At 61.8% G+C, this 416-nt stretch overlaps 1 protein-coding gene across 1 annotated transcript in view; it reads right to left on the reverse strand.

Annotated features, from left to right (window-relative positions):
- Positions 1-409, reverse strand: part of PHYHIPL (phytanoyl-CoA 2-hydroxylase interacting protein-like) — a 36,882-nt gene extending 36,473 nt beyond the window's left edge. The window contains exon 1 of the mRNA XM_009325844.1: positions 261-409. Within this exon, the coding sequence (XP_009324119.1) occupies positions 261-366 (106 nt within the window). The 5' untranslated portion in view covers positions 367-409. The remainder of the gene's footprint in view (positions 1-260) is intronic.
- Between the last annotated feature and the right edge of the window lie 7 nt (positions 410-416).

Consider the following 416-nt stretch of genomic DNA (forward strand, 5'->3'; position numbering starts at 1 on the left):
TAAACGCACTGCAACGCAAGGGACGGCTTAGGGAGCGGCGTGTCTCCCTCCCTCCCCTCCAGCAAAATGCAACCTTCTCTTTTTCCTTTTGTTCTCAACGGCAGGAGCGTGGCGGCGGGAGGGGTGGGGAACACTCGCACCTACAAATACATGGGGGATAACAAAGGACCATACGCCGCAGGGATTACTTTGCATTAGCATCCATGAGGGCAGCAGCATCTTGCGTCTGTAGGGATTAGCCGTGTCGAGCCCGGACTTACCGTCCCTATCGCAGAGCTGAATCGCCTCCAGGGTCAGGTTCTTGATCACCTCCTCGCAGGGGCTAGTGGGGCTGCTCATGGTGTGCGCCAGGCGCGGAGCCTCCATCGCGCCCCTCGCCGCTCCCTGCTGTCGCGCCGCCGGGGGCTGGGGCTGGG

Source organism: Pygoscelis adeliae, unplaced genomic scaffold (assembly GCF_000699105.1).
Source record: "Pygoscelis adeliae isolate BGI_AS28 unplaced genomic scaffold, ASM69910v1 Scaffold4, whole genome shotgun sequence".
Lineage (NCBI taxonomy): Eukaryota > Metazoa > Chordata > Aves > Sphenisciformes > Spheniscidae > Pygoscelis > Pygoscelis adeliae.